This window comes from Oppia nitens, unplaced genomic scaffold (assembly GCF_028296485.1).
Source record: "Oppia nitens isolate AA-2021 unplaced genomic scaffold, nextdenovo-longstitch-racon4-pilon3 scaffold2_pilon_pilon_pilon, whole genome shotgun sequence".
NCBI lineage: Eukaryota > Metazoa > Arthropoda > Arachnida > Sarcoptiformes > Oppiidae > Oppia > Oppia nitens.
Genome location: NW_026533210.1, coordinates 3791620 through 3809337, shown reverse-complemented (window position 1 = coordinate 3809337; position 17718 = coordinate 3791620). Strand labels below are relative to the sequence as shown.

At 27.0% G+C, this 17718-nt stretch overlaps 5 protein-coding genes across 5 annotated transcripts; 1 reads left to right on the top strand and 4 right to left on the bottom strand.

Annotated features, from left to right (window-relative positions):
* Positions 1 to 960: 960 nt before the first annotated feature.
* On the bottom strand, positions 961 to 3165 carry LOC128955682 (sphingomyelin phosphodiesterase-like). Its single transcript, XM_054301353.1, has 6 exons — positions 3064 to 3165; positions 2877 to 2956; positions 2510 to 2812; positions 1974 to 2419; positions 1587 to 1897; positions 961 to 1514 (listed from the first exon to the last, which is right to left on the bottom strand). Exons 1-6 carry the CDS (start codon positions 3119 to 3121, stop codon positions 961 to 963), a joined length of 1752 nt encoding a protein of 583 aa, XP_054157328.1. The 5' UTR covers positions 3122 to 3165.
* A 3466-nt stretch (positions 3166 to 6631) lies between these two features.
* On the bottom strand, positions 6632 to 9033 carry LOC128955681 (putative neutral ceramidase C). Its single transcript, XM_054301352.1, has 7 exons — positions 8601 to 9033; positions 8407 to 8529; positions 8027 to 8306; positions 7597 to 7936; positions 7137 to 7532; positions 6883 to 7039; positions 6632 to 6664 (listed from the first exon to the last, which is right to left on the bottom strand). Exons 1-7 carry the CDS (start codon positions 8994 to 8996, stop codon positions 6632 to 6634), a joined length of 1725 nt encoding a protein of 574 aa, XP_054157327.1. The 5' UTR covers positions 8997 to 9033.
* Positions 9034 to 10700: 1667 nt separating this feature from the next.
* LOC128955679 (platelet glycoprotein 4-like) lies at positions 10701 to 14122 on the top strand. Its single transcript, XM_054301351.1, has 10 exons — positions 10701 to 10990; positions 11147 to 11291; positions 11360 to 11712; positions 12733 to 12852; positions 12941 to 13241; positions 13309 to 13382; positions 13461 to 13512; positions 13588 to 13737; positions 13820 to 13860; positions 13987 to 14122. The coding sequence occupies exons 1-10, from the start codon at positions 10701 to 10703 to the stop codon at positions 14120 to 14122; spliced, it is 1662 nt and encodes a 553-aa protein (XP_054157326.1).
* Positions 14123 to 14575: 453 nt separating this feature from the next.
* Positions 14576 to 16250, bottom strand: LOC128955157 (choline/ethanolamine kinase-like). Its single transcript, XM_054300801.1, has 3 exons — positions 15743 to 16250; positions 14734 to 15405; positions 14576 to 14650 (listed from the first exon to the last, which is right to left on the bottom strand). The coding sequence occupies exons 1-3, from the start codon at positions 16205 to 16207 to the stop codon at positions 14579 to 14581; spliced, it is 1209 nt and encodes a 402-aa protein (XP_054156776.1). The 5' UTR covers positions 16208 to 16250; the 3' UTR covers positions 14576 to 14578.
* A 174-nt stretch (positions 16251 to 16424) lies between these two features.
* Positions 16425 to 17530, bottom strand: LOC128955678 (ethanolamine kinase 1-like). Its single transcript, XM_054301350.1, has 2 exons — positions 16964 to 17530; positions 16425 to 16478 (listed from the first exon to the last, which is right to left on the bottom strand). The coding sequence occupies exons 1-2, from the start codon at positions 17528 to 17530 to the stop codon at positions 16425 to 16427; spliced, it is 621 nt and encodes a 206-aa protein (XP_054157325.1).
* Between the last annotated feature and the right edge of the window lie 188 nt (positions 17531 to 17718).

Genomic DNA, 17718 nt, shown 5'->3' with positions numbered 1-17718 from the left:
AGTTTACTGGTCTGTTTGTTTGCACCCATCGAGTTAGTGGTGCCCACATCTATCATTGGTATTGCCTATTACAAGAGTCGTACGATTGATCAACAAATTAATTATCTCAAACAACAGTACCTGAACCGCACCTACAGTTTGCCACAGGTCTACACAATACTCGTCAAATTGAAGATAAATATGCATCACATGAACCAATCGCTGGCACCGATACCCATAATTATGATATTCAACTCGTGTCTGATTATAATTACTGATATATGCCGTATAGCTATTAATTTTGATAGACATACCTATAATGTTGTTATTAACTATTCGTCAGTTTTTTCAGTGCATTTGGTAATCATTATATTGTTTTGCTATTCATGTGATTTATTGCACCGAACAATGTCTGAATTTATTCATTTTATCGATAAGCAACTGAGCGACCAAATTGTTGTTAAATCAATGGAAATCGACATAAAGGGAAAGGGATGTTGTGCTATATCTGACAAATTAGATGTACAATTGATACGTACCGTAAGCCAAGAGATATCGTTCAGCGCTTTGCCATTCTTCGACATCCGGATGTCCACTGTTTTGGTCATCATATCGGCCGTCATATCCTATACTGTAATACTCATACAAACCACACATTTCTCTTAAAATATTTATTTTATTATATGTTATTTAAATTATTAAAAATAATTAAAATACTATATATTATTTAAATAAAATTTAAATCTTAAATTACAATTTTGTCATTTTTAAACCTGGTCAATTAGAAAATATTATTAAATTTTAAATGTTTGTTTTATTGATAATACTGTATATTATTTGTATTTATTTTTGCATAATATAAATTTTATAATAAAATACTTTATAAAACAAAACATTTTGTAATGCAATATTTTTTAAAATTTTTATTTATTATTATAATAATAGTTTATTTATTTCAATTTTTATATATATTTATTGTAATTATAAATATAAGGGATTAACTACTCTTTTGTTTTGCAGAATATTTCTCATATCTTGTATGGTATGCTTATGATTGGCGAGAAAGGCATCACTAAACCGATAGTACCGCTCGTAATAGGTTTTCGTAAGACTGTCGTCGGTTTTTGCACGTATTATAAAATTATTCCAGTCTTCAGTGGACAGGGATTTCAAATTGTATGACTGTTTGGCCGAATAGCCGGCCGTCCATTTAGGTGTCACATCTTTGCCCATTAGGTTATCTTCTGTAACATTCGAGTAATACATCAAAAAGTCAATCGGTTTTCCCGTGTTTTCTAATGTAAACACTCTATAGCCAGGAAATAGACCCGAAAACGTTGTCATACTAGAGCCCAGGTATGCGTGTCCAACTGGATATGTCTCATTTGTTCTAGTATTTTTGTTGAGCATCACCAGTATTTCATCGGTATGAGTATGGCCTACATAGTTGCCAACAACTATCTGTTGATACCTTTCCATTATCCTGAAGTAATTGTTAGTCCATGCTGGATAACACTCGTTAAATGGTATGTGACCTACATGTGCCCAAAAAATATATCATTATACTTTATATTATAAAAAAATATATAATCATTGATTTATTATACCTATTATAATAGCATATTTGCCGTCACTTTCGGCACTATCTAACTCATTGATCAGCCACTGGAGTTGACCGTCCGGGTCGTAGGGATCGTAAGCAATCCAATAGTTAGGTCGCCAACAAATGGCATTATTTAGCACAATAAGCTTAATGTCAGCATTAAGTGGTGCTGCAAAATAACCACCCTTTTTGAATGTCTGTTTAGCTGCCGGTGTGCTTATCCATTGAGACCAATAGCTATCTGCTAATGTGTCGTACAGCCAACTCATCGAAAAACTACCGTTTGTTTTGACCTCAACTTCATGGGGCACAAACCTAACAATTAACAAATAAACTTTTAATAACAAATAAAAAACACATTAATGTCTTATATTAGACACGGTTTTTATACATAAAAGGTGGGTGCGGTTCATGATTGCCCAACGATGGGAACACCAATTTTCCGGGAAATGCCTTCTTAACTAAGTCAGTCATATACTTCACATGTTTCAGATTAACCGCTTCAGTGGTATTCCAGGTGTCGTGCGGTATGTTATCGCCTGTCCAGATCACAAAGTCAATGTCCCGGTGCGCAACCGACATGTGCTCGAGAGCTGTCTCGGCAAACGACAGAGGAGTATCGCAACTATAGCTGGTCTCTGACCAGTAACCGGCCGAATGATTGTGTCCGGGAGAGGTCGAGCGGCAACATACTGGTTCGTTGCACCGGGAGTTTGAACCGGGCGTATACCACAAATCAAGATGAGCATCGGTTAAGTGTAACATTTTTAATTGTTTTGTGCCCACAGTTTTTGGTGTAAATGGTTTAGGTTTGGGTAAAGGTAGCTCCCAGTTAACCTATTTATTTCATTTTATAGTATTGAAGTGTTAAAATTAAGTATTGAGATAACAATAATGCAAATACTGTATAAACATCATCTCAATTACCCATTTAGTTACGGGCGCTTTCAAATGTGTCATACAATCCGGATGCATCATAGCGCTACATGACTCTTGAACGGTTAGCTTACTATTTTTAATAATATACACCATCGGATCAGCCTTGATATTGATATTGCCGCGACAAACACGTGGCGATGTTGCCGTTTTGCACGTGCTTTCGGCTAAATCGCGTATTTGTTGACCACTCTTGACATGTTCGCGAAGGTATGTCAACGTTTTGTTACAATCTAAACATGACTTACTGTCCCTATGACTTTGTCCAAAGTCACTCATTAGTTTCAAAAATAACTTTATATAGTGTATAACAAATTTTAATTAATTAATATTTATTAATACAGTATTTATTTATTACTTTTCCCAAATCATCTAATGTTGGTGTGTCCAGTGAAACATCATTAAAATTGAAATTATGTACTGATTCATCGATATGAGCTAATATTACAAAATAATTTAACAAATATTATATTTATTACAAATCTTAATAACTATAAACTATGAAATTATTTTTAATTTACTAATTATCATGAAAAACACATTACCATTTGTTTGAGAGAAAATAAAATACAATAAAAATTGTATTTTAATTACTAAATTCATAATTGTTTTTCAAAATTTTATTAATTAAAAATACTAAGCAAAAATTTAATAGAAATAAAATTATAGCAACATTTTTTTTGGTATTTTTATATATTTTTTATATCATATTATTTTATCAATTATCCTATTGATCCGTAACTATCACTGATGACATTTAAATAAGTAGTTTAAATAAATACTGTGGAATTACCTATGGATTATATATTATGTAATTTTTTATAATACTAAAAAAATATTATATATTATTAACTATACTGTAGATACAATATGTTTGTGTGTTTAAAAACAACATTATTACAAAATTATTTGCACCTTACAATATAACATAATACTTAATCTATAATAAATTTAATAAATATTAATCTGAGATTATTTAATTTCAGAAAAAAACAGATAATAATTTTTTGTTTCAAAAAATAGTTGAATCTACTGTTGATATATAATCCTACAGTAAATTGGTATTATCTATAAAACTATGGATCTTTTAATCTTATTAATGTTTGAAAAACAAAAAACATTATATGTGTACTATATGTTAATAAAAATTTTATCTAAATAAATATAATATTAAATAAAGTATTAAGTAGTACTGATTTTTTTAAAAAAAAATTATATGTTTATATATTTTATATTATTATATTTTTTATTTATTATTTAATTTGATTTTTTTTTATTTCACTAAACGGTTATACAAAATACTGTAATTAAAAATCTAATAAATTGAAACAATTAATAAATATATTGTAAATATAATTATAAAATTATAAATTTTATATAATTAATGTAATAAACTGTTAAGCTATATACAGTATTTTTTATACAATAAATAAATTAATTTTTATAAAATTGATAGATTGATAGATACTTATGATAAATAAGAAGACAAAAATTTGAATTCTGAAAATAATTTTGAAAATAATTTAAAATGTTTATATAAGTATTTTTGTTTTATTCATTACATTAAATAGATTTGTATAAATTATTTAATAAATTATTAAATAACATTAAAATAGCAGAATACTGTATAATGTATAGCTTTCTAATAAAATTTTTAAATATTTTTTTATATTTTATAATTATTTTGGCTAAGTAAAAATAATAATAAACAATAATAATTCTTTAATTGATACAACTATAAAATAATATCTAAAAATTAATTATTCATTTAAAAAATAGTGAACAAAAAGCAAATATATGTAGAATAATTAAATTAATTTTTAAAAAATAGTAGTTTGTTGTAACATAAGCTTAAATATAGTTAATAGTTGACCATGACAACATTGAGTTTGACAAATTTATTTTATATTAATAAAAGTATAAGTATCCCTCTAAGCTAAATAATTAATAAATAAACTAATAAGTAATTTATGTTTTCACTACAAAGTAAAACAGCAGATATTTTTTATATATCTAATATTCATAAATTATAAATAAGTAAATTATTACCGCAATATAAAAAAAATATTATTTGATCATATTTGCTGTCAAATTGATTAAACAAAATTATATTTTTAATTAAGTTAGCAAACAGTATGTTTGTTATACTGTATTATTGTTTTCATAGTATAGTATTAAATGGTATTAATAATGTTTTATAGCAAACAAAATGTTTTTCTGATCTAATAATAAATAGTTACAGACCTTTTAATGTCTATAATATTGTTAATAAAATATTACTTATATTTATAAGTATACTATATATATATAATATATAATAATAATACTTATATACAGAATGATAATATAATTACAACGATAGAGTTGAGCGCATCGTCTATAAAACCATATGAAATAAAATATTATTATTAATATTATCATTATTAAAATTAAAATAGCCACATTTAATCTATATAGTTTGGTAGTATTAATCTATTTAATGTAACAAACAGTATCACACAAAAAAGTTTAAATTAAAAAATTTATATTAATACAATATATATATATATATAATTTTTATACACTATTTGTATTTTATTAATGGTTTAGAAAGTCATAATAAACTTTTACTAAATTAAAATAATATAAATAAAAAATTATTAAATTAATTATGGAGAAAAACGTTGGCTTAAATCTATTAGTATTTGTACATCAATTGTGTGGCTTATCTTATGGCGGCTATAATATTAAAAACCGTTTCTTAAAACTGTTTAGTCGCTTATGGAATCTATTGATACCTGTGCTGCACCTCATACTACTGGTCTATATTCTGGGAAAGTATACCCATCTCAAGGAAGTTCAATACAAAACCAAATCAACTTTTCTGAAAATACTGTTTCGCATATCGTTTTTCAATCACGTCGTCGAACTCTACATAATATATTGTGTGATTGCGGTCAAAGGTCACCGAATAATAGACACAATTGCCGTTCAAGTGGTCAATGACTGTCGAATCAACGACAAGCTTATCGGTAACATTATAATTGGCATACAGTTTGTGATCAGTTTTTTTATCACAACTGTTATTATGATAACACAAGTGAAGCCGTTGTCGACATTTGAAATGGTGTTTATGTTTACGTGCAAAACCTATGATGTAATGATACCGACGTCGATGATTGCACTCATACTATATAAAAGTCATCAAATTGGAGTTCAGTTGACTTATTTGAGGGACAACTATAAGTCCTACCGGATGTTTGATGTATACGGATATCTCATTAAACTGAAAGCTAACGTCCAGTCGATGAACCGGTCGCTATCGCCGATACTATTAGTAATGCTTATCAATAGTTCACTGGTGCTCATCACTGACATGTGTTTGTTTATTATCAAACTAAACATATTTCAGACACAACAATGGATTATCAACTATTCGCTGTCGATGGCACTGCATTTGACCACAATTGTTGCTCTCTGTTATGCTTGTGATCTGATCCACAACATTGTCAAAGAGTTTGTTGAGTTTATGGAGTTGAAGGCAACCGACAGTTTGGCTAATGACACAACACTTACAGCCGGCGATCGGATGGCACTCAAGATAGACCTGAAAATGGTATCAGAGATGTCACCAAAAATATCGTTAAACGCGTCGACTTTTTTCGACATTCATTTGTCGACATTGTTTGCTATTATTTCGGCTATCATTTCCTATACAGTTATTTTAATACAAACCACTAATGATTTTTATGATATTAATTATAGCAGAAATTCATCATTAAAGTATTTCTAATTTTATAAATTATTAATTCAACAATATATTGTTAAGTAATTTTAAAATATTATACATTATATATTTTTCTAGACATTTTAGCTATTACTGTATATTTGTTTTTATTTAAAATACTTGATAAGTTTTATTTATTAAATGTAATTATTTATTTTTAAAATACACAATTAGTGAAAATATTTTCATATTACATATTAATACATATATAAATTATCTTACAATATTTTCTTGTTATAAAATATATGATATAAATATACAATAATTATCACAAATTTAATAATATTATATAACAATATAAATTATATTATATTATTAATATACATATACTATATGGTACAGTATAATCAATTAGCCATAACTCGGAAATTTCTGGTGCTCTAGTTATTGATAATAATAATAATTTTTCAATGAAAAAAAATTCATAGATTTTAATAGTAAACTTTATTTATTTATTTTCGCATTTTTTTCATATCAACTATTTTTATGAATAAATAAGTTTAAAGTTTACTATAAAAAAATCCATGAAATTTTCTCAATGTTAAAATCGTAAAAATTTATTATACTAAAAATTACTAAAAAAAATTATTATACTTACTCCGTAAAATTGAAACACTTTATTAGTCAAATCTTTATAATTACCAAAATGTCTGATCCTATAGTTGCCAACCAGTGTATCATTAGGTATATCCCATATGATAGTAGCCTGACTTTCACACGATAGGAATGAATTATTAATTCGTTTCCATAAAAATCTATAGTAAAACAAATATTCAAATACTGTATATTATAAAAACTACTATTAATGTATCGCAAACTCAGTGTTTATAATTTGTATTGAATGATACAAACCTTGTCTCCCAATTGGCATCAGTGGCCACTAATATCCACTGATTGTTTTGTGGATCTAATCTCTCGACACTAAGGAAAGTGCTTTCGCTTCGTACATCATTTCTAGGGTCGGCGCTTACAAAACTGACTTTCACCCGCTGACCACTAATGTACTGGAGTCGTGGCTGAGACAAACAATCACCAAACTTACGACCCGGTGGTACACAGTCAGGCATTGCTTCCGGTATTACAGTAAACTGCTTATCATTATAGTCAGGTTCACGAGGACCGGCATCTAATTGGCTCTGTTTGTTGGCCGCTAGATATGCCGCCAATTTACGGTACTGTTGTAAGTAGGCATCTAAAGTATACGGCCCGTAGAGAGTAGAGGCGCCCTCATAACGTTGAGCTTGATATCTATGAAAACATTGTCGATAAAACTTGAAATGTTTTTTTTATTTTACAATTAAAGTCGACATACTCTTCAAAAGTGGCCACATATGATGAGTACGTATTGGACAAACCAGAAATAACAACATCGACTTGAGTGCCATTCACTGATGACTTTTCGTATTGATTTTTGACTGTCTCCCGGAGCCGTCGACCAGACATTGTAGTCATTTCGTTGGGCACCGACACTATCAACAATTGTCCAATACGAAATATTTGTGTCGGCACTATAGACGGTTCCCAGGGAAACGGTATTTTAAGATAACCGGTCGGTAAGAGAATCGGTTTCGGATATTGACAGTCAACCAAATCTTTTGGTGTTTTTATTATATTCTGTGAGATTCTGTTCCAAAATTCATTTGCTGTCACTCCTAACCAAAACAAAAGTCAATGCCATCAAAAGTTATACATAAGTTATTATATATATATATATATATAAATTAAGATAAATTACTAAAAACCTTGTGTGAATGGAAATAAACCGGGACCATCAATGGTGCCGGCAGCGAAACTGACTCCCATAGCCGCCTTACATGTGCTAACAGTTTGCTGCCGATTATTAGGTAGTTTAACCTCAATGTTCTCCATGTTAATGGTCTGATGAATGTAGTCTATGGGTCCAACTATTTCTTGGTTGGCGCTATCGTATAGTTCTTTAGCTTTTTTATATTGTTGTTCACCAATTATTTGGGTGCTCTCAAACATGTCTTTCCCAGGACCCGATGCTATACATTTGGTTATCTGATGGATCACATAAATTTATTTTATATTTTATTTTTAATAGTTGAATGAATAATAAATAGATAGTAATGATATTTAAAAATAATAACAAAATAACTACATCTCCATTGCATGTACTGCTAACAGCATCACAGGGTAGTCCAGTATCCACACAACGGGGTCCTCTTGTATTAGGAGATACATCGCCTTCATTAGTATTAGGAAAAAGTGCAACAAAAGGTCCCTAATTTTATATATTATTATTATTTAAATTAAATAATAATTTTTTCAAATAAATGTTTTATTATTGCATACTTTTCCAACAAGTGTACCGCCATTCATGTGTTTTTCAAAACTAATAGACGCATATCCTTTATTATCACTACTAATCAAATGGTTAGTCTCGTTCATACTGGTGCAATGTACAGCAAACCATACAATGGCACCCAAATCTTGACCACTGGTAGATACCATCTTTAGAACAGTCATATTGGTGTCAGTGTTGGTCCCATATCTATCCCGTTCCTCTACAGGATTTCTCATGTAAGCCGTGGGACTCCGATTAATGCTAGTGTCGGTGAGTTGTCCAGTATTTATGTATATCCTAGTGTTGGTCATACTATGGTGTGCTCTATCTATGCTTCTGATTATTCCGTTGACAATTGTATCAAAATTTTGTTTGGAAAATCCCAGTGAAGGTATGTTATACATTAAATAATTAAGATAACCACCCGATCCTGAATGGGTGTGTGTCGAACCTAACATAACATTGTTGATAGTATAGATGCTGTTGTATTTACTTTTAAGTATATCTATTATCTAACAAACCTAATTATTAGTTTATTAATTAATATGATATATATATGTATATATAATTTAATAATACTTTTAATTTGATATTTTGTGAAATCATTCCCATATCGCACGACACATAGCATACTCGGCCTCCCTTTCCATCATCTATAATGACAGCTCTACTATACAATCTCATGTGAATACCGGCTGCCACTTGATTGATATCTGCGTAACCCATCTGTCAAATGGTAATGATATTTATTTTTATTATTGTTTTATTTATATAACCTTATAGTCAAACAAATACCATAATATTTTCAGCTGCCGGACCTGTTATGTCTCCAATACCGACTCCTACGTTATATGTGTTACCACTATCTAACTTTTTATCATTTAACACAACTATCCCAAGGGTTGATAGAAATATACTCAAAATAAATTTTAAATTGTTATTATTCATAATCAAATAAAAATTACTAAATACTTTTTAACAAAAAAATACAAATTGTAAAATAACAATAAATATTTGTAAACAATTTTACGTTTAATCCGCAATTTAAAATGAATTTTATTTGATAAAAACATATTATAAATTTTATTATTTTAATATGCAAATCATTTTATTAACTCAACATTTATAATACATTCAGCTGTTAAATAATTAAATACAGTTACTTTTTTTATTATTTTTTATATTTTTTTTTGATAATCATTTAATAATAAAATTAATTTATTTGATTTCACTTTCAACTTAATAATTTCATTATTTTAAATTATTACATTATAAGTTACATATTATATATTACTTTAAATTTTATTATTTTAAAAAATTGATATATTAAATTTTATGAATTATTAGTTTACTTTAATATTATATTGAATAGATACAGTATTTAATTTACAAAAAATAATTAATCAACTAATCTATAAAATTTTAATTAATATTTATTTTAATTAAATATTTATAATTTATCTAAAATTTACCTAATTATTAATTATAAACATAATTATTTATAATAATGAATATTGATTTTTTCTTTATATTGAAAATTATGTTATTATACATGTATACTGTAAAAATTTAATGCTTATAATACTGTATTTGTAATGTAATAATAATACTATATATTTTAAGTTTTGAATTCGAGTACTATATGTTACATAATTTTGTATAAAAAATTTTCATGTTAGGATAATATTTATATAATATTAAAAAAATCAATACTAGAAACCACTATTAATTGCACGATTTAATGACAAAAATGTACTAAAACTTATTGTTTTTATATGTATATACTATTAATATACTGAATATGTTTTTATACTAATATATAGAAAACAAACATAACCTTGACTTTGAATAAATTCTTAGTAAAAACAAATTCAATACAGAATTCATTTAAACTTAAAAATATTTAAAAAATATTTCATTACTATTTAATAAATAAAATTTATATAATTTATACTTTATTTTGTAAAATTTAAAAAAAGTTTATATCAAAGTTCTAAACACTATAAAATAACTTTGATATTGTTTACAAAAATCTGCTAGTTTATAAATTTATTATTAATTATCAGTTTTTATATTTATTTATTAATATTTATTTAAACAAAATAAAAATGTTACACAAATCTCAAATTGTAAGAAATAATATACTATTATATGGACTCATTGGTGGCATTATAACAGTTACCAGTGGTTTACTAGTGATTCTCTATCCGACACTATTGAGGACTGTTATCAAAAGTCAAATGCAGATCACAGAAGATGAAAATGCAGTGACAAAGACCTGGATGGATGTGCCACTGCCCATGTATTTCTCAGTTTATTTATTCACTATTGATAATCCACGTCAATTTATTAGAGGAGCTAAGGCTAAAATTAGGGAAATGGGTCCATATGTGTATAAGTAGGCTATAATTTAGTAATTTTTTTAAAAATAATTGGATTAACATATTTTTTTTATTACAAACTAAATAAAATGCATTATACTCTACTGTACTATATATTGTTATACTGTATATATATATAATAATTACAATAACTGTATTAAACTGTATTAAAGGAAACACCAGTGGAAAGAGATAATCTCATGGAGTCCCGATCATGAGTCGGTCAAATACTGGAGCAAATCATCGTATACTTTTGATATAGAGAGGACAGTTGGATCAAGAAATGATCAAATTATTATTGTTAATGTGCCAATCTATGTAGGTTTTACAACAAATTAATAAATTTATTATAAATTTCTCATATCATATATATCTAAATAAATCAGGTATTGGCAGCTATAATAAAGGGTTTGATAGATAAATTGCCACTATCGACGCTCACAGCACCGGCAGCTTTTCGCATAATAAATCGGCTATTTATGAACCATAGCGAACGTATAGTTAAAAGATTAACTGTTGGCCAACTCATAGAGGGCTATCGTTTATCAATTTTGGACACTATTGATACAGTGGTAAAACCATTAAAATTATTGGGTATTAATATACCCGATTTCGGTATGCCTAACAACAGGTTTGGTATATTGAATGGCAAAAATAACAGCAAAAGTGGTCCGTATGAGGTGCTCACTGGACAGGGAGACACACAGTTTCTTAAAGTTATTTCTTATGAAAATAAACGGTTTGTCATATTTTAATTATTTATAGAATTTAAATTTGATATGTTATTAAAAAAATAAAATAAAAATAAGCAACAAAAATTTTAATTGCCCGCAAGGGACGCGAACCTACACCCTCCTAGATAACTCACATATAGCCTTTATGATAAAGGTCACTAACAAACAAATATTTTGACCCAATTTAATATTAATTTTTTAAATTATTATGGATAATAATTTATAAAACTAATTGATTTATTTATAATTATTTGCTTATTAATATTATTATTAACACATATTAGTTTAGAAGATTCATTAGATTTATTAAATAAATAAATTGATTTATTATATTGTGTTATAAACTGTAATCTCATAATCAATAAGTTTTGAGGGATTTAAATATAAAGGTCAAAGTTATAGTTACATCGCCTTCACAGAGATGGCAAACTTTAAACTTAAAAAATTTCTTAAAACTATGTATTTAAAACTAAAATTCAAACTAACCATAAAGTTTATTGCAATTTCCATATTTAAAGCAATAACTAAATTTATAATAAATCTTATAATAATCTCAATTATATAATAATTTAATTGGATTTCTAAGATTTAATGATAAAATAAGTTAAAAGTATTAATAGTTTGAAAACATGAATTTGTAATACCATCTGTACTATACATTTGTTATTACAAATTCATGTTTTTCTAAATTTAATGTAAATCTAAATATATTTCCTATTTTTTTGAATAATAATTATTATAATTTGTATATTAGAGTAAAGTGTATTTTATTTCAATAATTTTCATAAGCATGATTATTACAATTTATTACATAATTATGAATTTAATAAAATGATTGACACATTAACAAAATAATTAACAAAATTTCCATAAGGTTAACATAAGTATTAAATTAAATAATACATTAAACAATGTAAAGTAAATTATTATAAATATTTTAAATTAAATATCAATATATAAATATTACTATTGATTTTGATCTCAATTGATTCGTATATTATTTAATTATTTCCATAAACTAATAGACGCTTTAATTACTATGACAAACGTAAGTGTAATATGTTTAACGGCACCGACGGTTCAAATATGGGTTCATTTCTACATAAAGAGGACACACTCTATGTGTTTAACGCCGCCGCTTGTAGGTTAGGATAGGTCACCACAAATATCTAGACATATATCACATGAAATACTAAACTTTATGTTTACATTACTTATAATATGAATGTATAGATCAATATATGCCACATATTCTGGTGTATCCCATGTCAATGGCATTCCTTCGTGGCGTTACGTACTGCCGGCCAACTTGTTTGGTTCGCCACAAAAAAATCCGGACAACCGTTGCTATTGTAGAACACCTCATATCCCGGACGCATGCGATGGTATCTTCTATGTCGGACAGTGTCTCAGTGGAGCCCCATTAGCCCTATCCTATCCACACCTAATGTACGCCAGTCGTAGGCTTACACAAACTATTGATGGTCTGCATCCTAATCGGGAACTACACGAGAGTTATTTCGATATCGAACCGGTAGCTAAACATAAAGTTTCTTTTATCTTTAAATTATTAATTTTAATATATTGTGTTATATTATTAGACTTTAGGAACACCTATGAAAGGAGCCGCTAGATTGCAAATGAATCTATTGATGCAACCGATAGATCTATTAGAGTATAAAATTAATTTTTTAAATTTATTTTAATTTATAATTTATCGGTAATTTTGTTTTTAATATTTTTATATATTAAGTGATTTCAAATATATTAGAGAAGCTGTTATACCATTTGTATGGTTTGAAGAGGTATTTGTTAGCATTAAATAAATGATTAATAATAATAAAACTAATGTTTTTATTGTTGGTTTAATTTGATAAAAGTCGACACAAATTGAGGGCAACTTCATTTGGCTAATGAGATTAGCCGTCTATTCAATGATGACCATTGAGTACGGATCTGTTATATCATTTTGTTTAGGACTACTGGTGCTGTGCTTTACCATAGGCTATACATTCAAACATTGGAAATATGTTAGAGATAATCATTAGAAAATTTTTATTAGAAAAAAATTATTATTGTTTTTTTTTATTAATCTCTATTGAATCTCTATAGCTAACACCTGGCACTAGTGATGATCAGTCAAATAAAGAAAAGTATCCAAAATTAACGGAAAATTTGTTTTCAATAAATGAACAGTTAGATAAAAATTTGGTACAAGATTTTATTAAACAATCGCCACTTCACTCAACAAATGAAACAATCAAATCAAATACTGATAGCAAACATAAATTTGCCGACAATTTGCGTGATTATTACGGCACTCAAACCACACCTATCGCTGATATCAGAGCTAAAGATGCGGTCAATTTTAAGTTACAGAGAATGCACTTTTCACCGCCCGGTTCTATAGATTGAAAAAAATGTTGTTTTATCAATAAGTAGTGATGATATTTATTACAAGTAAAAGTTAATTTTATCTGTAAAAAGAAATTAAATAAAATTAATAATTTATTCACTAAATTAAAAGTCAATCTTAGGTGAAATAAATAATATAAGTTTATATTTTCTTAAATAAAAATTTAGTTATTTTAAATTTAATAAAAAGTAGACAATAATTTAGTTGTACCAATAAAATGAAATTATTAATGTTATCGATTTACACTTTATAAATATTTATTATATTATTATTATCAATATTAGTATAAATTATTGATTGATATGAAATAATTAAGGCATAAATGATACAAATTGATAACAGAATAAAAACAAAAATTCTAAACTTAAATATATAAAATTAATTAAAAATTTTATTCTTAATTATTAGATATAACATATTTTAAAATATCAATTATTGATAAATGTCTTAAATTATCAAATAATATTCATATCAATAATTTTTTTCTTGAGTATCAAATAGTTTTTGAATGACATCTCAGGGAATTGCTGTACAAATAAAAAAATGGTTATTTATAAAAAATATAATAATAATAATTACAGTATTATATATGGAATCATGAAAGTCATACCAATTTCATATTAGCAAAAAGCGATTGACTCTTTACATCCAATTTGAGGGTCAAAAGTGCACCAAAAAGATTATAAACCAAATGAAATATTTTGATCTCTCGGATGATGCGATCCACAGAATTGATTGGATTTCTTGTGTATTGTTCGCCAAAAATTTGTTGACATTCGTCGACATAGATCTCAATCATTGGTCGCACCACTGAATCATCCTGTGGTATGTCGTCCACTGAAAAGTCCAACTGTTTTCGGCCCCATTCACGCATAATGGCTGTAAAGTCGTAACCGCGATAACCAAACGACGAGTACTCAAAATCGCAAACAACTATTGAACAGTCGGTTTCATTGGGCGTATCGGTTATCATGAGATTACTGGAGCGGAAGTCATTGTGTGTGAAAACAATAGGACTGTCCGATTTGTCTACAAGTTGTCTGAGCCATTCAATTTCGGTCTTGAAATCGGCTTTTAATAAATATTCGCAATTGTTTTGTTCAAATATTTCTCGTATATTGATGTCTCCTTCAAACAATACTCTATACGAGTGATCCATATCATTGAATATCCAATCACTGCGTTTGATGGGCACATCCATGGCATGAATTCGGGCCAATTTGCGGAACACCTCATCGACTAGGTTTGGGTTGCGTTGCTCTTCCAGTTTGAATTGTCGGTGCTTTTTTATAATATTATGTAAATATTAAAATTTAATATTAATAGCTTAAACGAAAAATAAATATAAGCCAATTTCAAATTTTTAAAAATATTTAAACTTATTTAACTAATATAACTATAAATTCATATAACTAAACATAGAATTTAGCTAAAATAGAAATTGTTTATCAGAAATTATACTACATAATTATTTTAAAAAAATTACACTTAAATATTAAAATAAAAAATAAAGTTATAAATATTTAATTAAATTTTACCGATATAGTTGTCATTTTTGTCAATTAATGTTTTATACAATTTGGAGATTTTAAATAAAACAAACTACTATTTATACAAACCCGATAAAATTGTTGTATTTGACCTTTATCAAATATGCCATATATTTTTGGACCAAGTTTATTATCTGATACAGTGATGGCAATGATAACATCTGTCAATCTTTCGTTATCAACATTGACATCAATATTATTGAAATATTTTGATCCATAAAATCTGATGGACACTTCGTGCGGTATATTTGATGTAATTTTTGGTTCATTAATACCGCAATAATATAATTGATTAGTTAGTCCACCACATATACGTGTGACTGTAATGGTGTCCACTGTTTGTTGAATCCATTCACCCGACAGATAATCCTTACATAACTGTAAACATTGTTGTTTGATATCGTCGGGTGTTTTCCCTCTATAGAGATCTAGTTTTTCAAAATCAAATTCTTCAATACTAGTGATGTCTTCAATATTTTTCTGAATTCGTTTATTATCGCCGTTAACCTGATTTGCATTCATATTAGTTGACATTATTGTTATTTGAAATTATAATGTAATCAAACAAATTCAAAATTAACATTAAATATTATTTATACTAAACTAATAAATTTTAATTTAACTTATAAACAAAACTTTACACATTTTTTTAACTCCGATTATCTTATCAAATGTTAATTTATATTTAAGTATAAATATATGTCATATGATTTGATTTTGATGTATAAAATTGTAAAATGTTTATTGTTGGCTAATTGACGTGTTTTGCACCCAAACTATAATCTTTATTAACATTAGTTGTTATCTATAGTATATAAATGTTTTAATTATTGTGAAATAAAGTATACGATAAATATATAAATTAATTCTTTATATTATGTTTCTTTAAAATGTACGCAAAGTATAATTATAATATAATTATTATATGTAAGTAATTATTATTTTCTAGTTTATAAAAAACATCATAACGATAATTATTTTTTATTGTAAATTATAATTGCCATATAATATTAATAATCATAATTTTCAACATTTTTTGTGTGAAAAATTGTTAGAAAACTTATTTTGCAATACAATTAAAAATTAACTATAGATATAAATAATATTTTATAATTTAAAAAAATACATTGAAAACTATTATATTATTAAATAATATTTAAATCTTGTAATCGTTTCTTGAGAATCAAATAATTTTTGTACACAAATTCAGGAAAGAGCTTTAAATAATTTAATAAAAAAATAATTATAGATTAAATAATAATAATAATAATATTTTATAAGTAGACAAACCATTGGCATGTTTTTCATAATAGCATTGTTTTGCAAATCTGTTTTTAATGAAATAATTGCTACAAAAAACATACGAATTAAAGTAAAGACTTTGATTTCATAGATAATATAATCGACAGAATTGATAGCATTTGCAGAAAATTCTTTGCCATGAATTTGCTGACATTCGTCAATATAAATCTCAATCAATGGTCGCAACACTGAGTCGTCGTGAGGCAGACCATCAGCGTTAAAGTCAAACTGTTTGCGACCCCATTCGAGAATAATAGACTGAAAATCTAATCCTCTGAAACCATAAGACGAAAGCTCAAAATCGCAGACAACTATTGGTCCATCGGTTTTATCTACCGATTCAGTAATCAACAAATTACTCGACCGGAAGTCGTTATGAGTGAAAACAATAGGACTGTTAACTTTAGCTATAATTTGTTTAATCCATTCAAACTCTGACTTAAGATCTGCGGTCAACAGTGTCTCGCAGTTATACTTTTCAAATCTTTCTTTAATGTTGATATCGCTGTCAAAAAATACATATCTAAATGATTCTTCCGCTTCTTTCATATACATATTGTGCGTGAGTTTGATGGGCACATCCATGGCGTGAATTCGGGCCAATTTGCGAAACACTTCATTAACCAGTTTTATATTACTTTGTTCTACAGGTTTGAACTGTCGGTGCTATTAATTATTTAAAAAAATATGATAACAAATTAAATATAACAACTAAAATACTTAATTGTAAATGATTTCCTCTA

Bases quoted from the DNA above. Each gene is read 5' to 3' on its own strand.
- LOC128955681 (XM_054301352.1), bottom strand. From the start codon at position 8,996: ATGTATAACATACCTTCACTGGGATTTTCCAAACAAAATTTTGATACA. The intron at 8,307-8,406 runs GTAGTTATTTTG...GTGATCCATCAG, and splicing joins GCAGTACATGCAATGGAGAT to ATAACCAAATGTATAGCATC. The intron at 6,665-6,882 runs GTAAGTATAATA...ATCAATAACTAG, and splicing joins AAGTGTTTCAATTTTACGGA to AGCACCAGAAATTTCCGAGT.
- LOC128955157 (XM_054300801.1), bottom strand. From the start codon at position 16,207: ATGTCAACTAATATGAATGCAAATCAGGTTAACGGCGATAATAAACGA. The intron at 15,406-15,742 runs GTTTGTATAAAT...ATTATAAAAAAG, and splicing joins AAATACAACAATTTTATCGG to CACCGACAATTCAAACTGGA. The intron at 14,651-14,733 runs GTATGACTTTCA...TTATTTGTACAG, and splicing joins TTTTTGCTAATATGAAATTG to CAATTCCCTGAGATGTCATT.
- LOC128955679 (XM_054301351.1), top strand. From the start codon at position 10,701: ATGTTACACAAATCTCAAATTGTAAGAAATAATATACTATTATATGGA. The intron at 11,292-11,359 runs GTAGGTTTTACA...TAAATAAATCAG, and splicing joins TTGTTAATGTGCCAATCTAT to GTATTGGCAGCTATAATAAA. The intron at 13,383-13,460 runs GTATAAAATTAA...TTATATATTAAG, and splicing joins CAACCGATAGATCTATTAGA to TGATTTCAAATATATTAGAG.
- LOC128955682 (XM_054301353.1), bottom strand. From the start codon at position 3,121: ATGAATTTAGTAATTAAAATACAATTTTTATTGTATTTTATTTTCTCT. The intron at 2,420-2,509 runs GTAATTGAGATG...TGAAATAAATAG, and splicing joins AAGCGCCCGTAACTAAATGG to GTTAACTGGGAGCTACCTTT. The intron at 1,515-1,586 runs GTATAATAAATC...GGGCACATGTAG, and splicing joins CAAATATGCTATTATAATAG to GTCACATACCATTTAACGAG.
- LOC128955678 (XM_054301350.1), bottom strand. From the start codon at position 17,530: ATGTATATGAAAGAAGCGGAAGAATCATTTAGATATGTATTTTTTGAC. The intron at 16,479-16,963 runs GTTTGTCTACTT...TATATACTATAG, and splicing joins TTATGAAAAACATGCCAATG to ATAACAACTAATGTTAATAA.